Genomic DNA, 3,310 nt, shown 5'->3' on the forward strand with positions numbered 1-3,310 from the left:
AAGCCAGTTTAACGGTAAAGGAATGCCTGTACCCCTAGGTACCAACAGGGTCCTTAGTTACCATGCGCTAGTCCACCGTAGCCGTTAGGACCGTTGTTGAAAAAATTCATTATGATATAATGAAACGTAAGAGAGGAAAATAAATTATGAAAGCAGATTTGTAGGATGGGCATTTGCTCATTTTATTTTTCCGCCATCGTTGTATTAGGGTGCGCGGGTGAACATCGTGCGCGTGGCGTGGGGGAGGGTGGCAAACGCCCCACAGGCCTCCGGACGCCGTTCCGGAGACGCGGCGCGAAAGAGTTAAGCGGGCTCGTGGATGACATCACCTCATTTACATAGGAGCGCCAATATAGCGGCGTGCGCCGCGCCCCGCCCGACACTCGGCGGCGGTCACTTCGCAGACCAGACTTCTCTCGTTCAGGCGTCTTGCTCCGGTGAGCCCCCGGGCCCTTTTTTCCCTTTCTCCGTCCCTTGGGATCCTTCTTGCTGGGCGCCAGCACTCGACCCCTTTATCTACGACCCCTATTAAGGCGTCTCTAAATCCGAGTCCGCGGGAAGGTCGTTTTGGGGACCGTGGGGATGTTAAACCCTTCCAGATGCTAGCTAATAGGAACGTGATCTTGACTTTTTTTTTTTTTAAACCCTCAAAATCCGGCGTCTTGCCGTGCAGGTTCAGGGGGAAATTTAATTTTCTTCCCCCTTAAAGGCATTCTGTATTGTCTTTTGAGTTCAGAAACAGAACGATCCTTTGTTCTAACGCACGTTCTACCGAGCCTTGAGCTTCAAGGATTCTGTATCCCCCTAGCCTCCGATGGCTTCTTGGGCTGTACAGTTCTAGTGTGGGCTGGGCTGTATCGTCAAATTTTGAAAGTCCTTCTTACAGAGGAGTATGAGGAAAGGATGCTTAGTTGTCCCTAATGCAGATCAGGATTGATTTATGGGGTGGTGAGGAGGCAGCTTTGTCAGCCGCTGGCTGCATTGTTGAGCGCGAGAGAGGAAGCGGGTAGGGCGGTGGTCCGACGCTCGCAGCTGCCGCCTTTGTGAGAGGGGAAAACTAGACCCCGTGCATCTTTTGGGAGAGATCACATCCAGAAAATGGAAACATATTTTTGCCACCTTGGCTCCATTTTCAGGATTTTTACTCGATTTTCCCCCATTTTAACTTGGAAGTGGCTTCGTTATTCTCTACTTGTTCAACGGGATTTTAATTTACCACTCCGCAATGATCAATTCCATTACTCGGAAAAATCCAGCCTTGAAGCCATCTTCCCCCACGTTTTGAAATAGTGAGGGGAGGGTCTTTTTTTTTTTATCTTTTTTTTTTCCCTGTAGAAAGAGGAATCCCTTTAGTCCTGAATGGACGAGGAAATGGGGGGGGGCGGTTTCCAGGCTGCAACTTAGAGGGGAGAAGCGCATTGCTGAGCGGGTAGAGGCGAGGGTGGGTGGCTCCTTCTCAGTCTTCCTCTTGGCTTTGTACCTCCAGCTTCCTCCGAAACCATGTCTGACAAACCCGATATGGCTGAGATCGAGAAATTCGATAAGTCGAAATTGAAGAAGACAGAAACGCAAGAGAAAAATCCTCTGCCTTCAAAAGAAAGTAAGCTCCCACCCTCCACCCATCTTCCGAAAAGGCTGGGCGGGAGCCGCGGGTGGGAGGATGGGAGGGGCTGTGAGGAGAAGGGGGGGGGAGTGCGGGGGAGGAGCCGACAGTTTGATGATGATAAATGTGGTTTGGAAAGGTTAATTAAAAATTGTTCATAGCCAGCAAACACAGGGCTTTAGTGATTTAATAATGGAATATTTAACCTGCCATATTAATATACAAATACATTTATTTATTAAAATATACTTTGATTTGATATATTTAAAAGAAATATTTTATTTTATTATGGAATATTTACATACCACTTGTAGAATTTTTGTGAAATGCAAAAATGTTTTAAATGAAAGTATTGATTCTTATGGCATCCTCTTAGCCTCCATCTTTTTTTCTCTTTTGTCTTTTCCGGTCACAGCGATTGAACAGGAGAAGCAAGCAGGCGAATCGTAATGAGGCGTGCACCGCCAATATGCACTGTACATTCCACAAGCATTGCCTTCTTATTTTACTTCTTTTAGCTGTTTAACTTTGTAAGATGCAAAGAGGTTGGATCAAGTTTAAATGACTGTGCTGCCCCTTTTCACATCAAAAAATCGAGAACTACTGACAACGAAGGCCAGGCCTGCCTCTCCCATCTGCCCATCTGGCTGGCAGAGAAAGAAAAGAACTTGCATGTTGGTGAAGGAAGATATTGGGTGGGAGGATGGTGAAATCTAGAGTAAGATCCAAGCTGTTTCAAGGTGTCCTGCAGGCTGTAAAATGCAGTTTAATCAGAGTGCCATTTTTTTGTTCAAATGATTTTAATTATTGGAATGCACAATTTTTTTAATATGCAAATAAAAAGTTTTAAAACCTGGCTTGTGTGACTTGTTTTGTTTGATAGCTTAAGAAACCTTTGCAATGGGGGGCCTGCCTCTGAGAAGTGACAAATATCTGCCGATTTGGTAAATTCCCTCCCAGCATAGAAATATGGCTTTCACCCAGGACCATGAAATGCCTTGTGTATACTAAGTAATGAAGAACATTTTCTTGGGCTGATTAAATTCCTAGTATGAGTTACATGAAAGCTTTAATAATAATTTATTTGCAAGCCAGACAAGGTAGTGTACTTATGTCCCTGCGATTTGGGAAGGTGAAGGAGGAAAATCACTTGAGCCCAGGAGTTTGAGGGCATCCTTGGCAATATATATACAGTTTAAAATATTTATGGGCTTCAATAAGCCAACCCTGAACTTATTCCTATGCTTGTGAAGATGGAAGGTGACAATTTATAGCACATCCTCAGGTATCGAAATGAACTTGGGTTATTTAACCAATTATTAGCATTGAGCAAATTCTATGAATTTTAACAGCTGCTTTAAAAATAAATTTGGGACATGTGCTTCTTCATTACCTACTTTAGAATTAGAATCTGATATTTAAGGTTGCTTTTATGAAGTAAGTGCATTAACCGTTAAGTACTTCCCCTTGGTTTGAATAATGAATGTTTGAGTTTAAAGGACATAAGCAGGACACACGTGACATTTGTGCAAACTTTAAAGTTCAGTTGGAATTGACTGATAGCCAGGTCTTGCCTTTTTGGAGATCTGAAGAATTTCTCAAACATCTGAAGTAGAGTATTTTAGCTGGTGGGAAAAAGCAAAGACCTCATTTGCGCCATTTGCTACAAGCCACAATATACAAGAAGAAATTGAAGAATAAATTTTT

The 3,310-nt window shown here is 43.5% G+C and overlaps 1 protein-coding gene across 1 annotated transcript; it reads left to right on the forward strand.

Moving 5' to 3' along the window:
• Positions 1-357: 357 nt before the first annotated feature.
• Positions 358-2,158, forward strand: Tmsb4x (thymosin beta 4 X-linked). Its single transcript, XM_077106788.1, has 3 exons — positions 358-437; positions 1,487-1,600; positions 2,019-2,158. Exons 2-3 carry the CDS (start codon positions 1,501-1,503, stop codon positions 2,051-2,053), a joined length of 135 nt encoding a protein of 44 aa, XP_076962903.1. The 5' UTR covers positions 358-437; positions 1,487-1,500; the 3' UTR covers positions 2,054-2,158.
• Positions 2,159-3,310: the final 1,152 nt, after the last annotated feature.

Source organism: Callospermophilus lateralis, chromosome X (assembly GCF_048772815.1).
Source record: "Callospermophilus lateralis isolate mCalLat2 chromosome X, mCalLat2.hap1, whole genome shotgun sequence".
NCBI lineage: Eukaryota > Metazoa > Chordata > Mammalia > Rodentia > Sciuridae > Callospermophilus > Callospermophilus lateralis.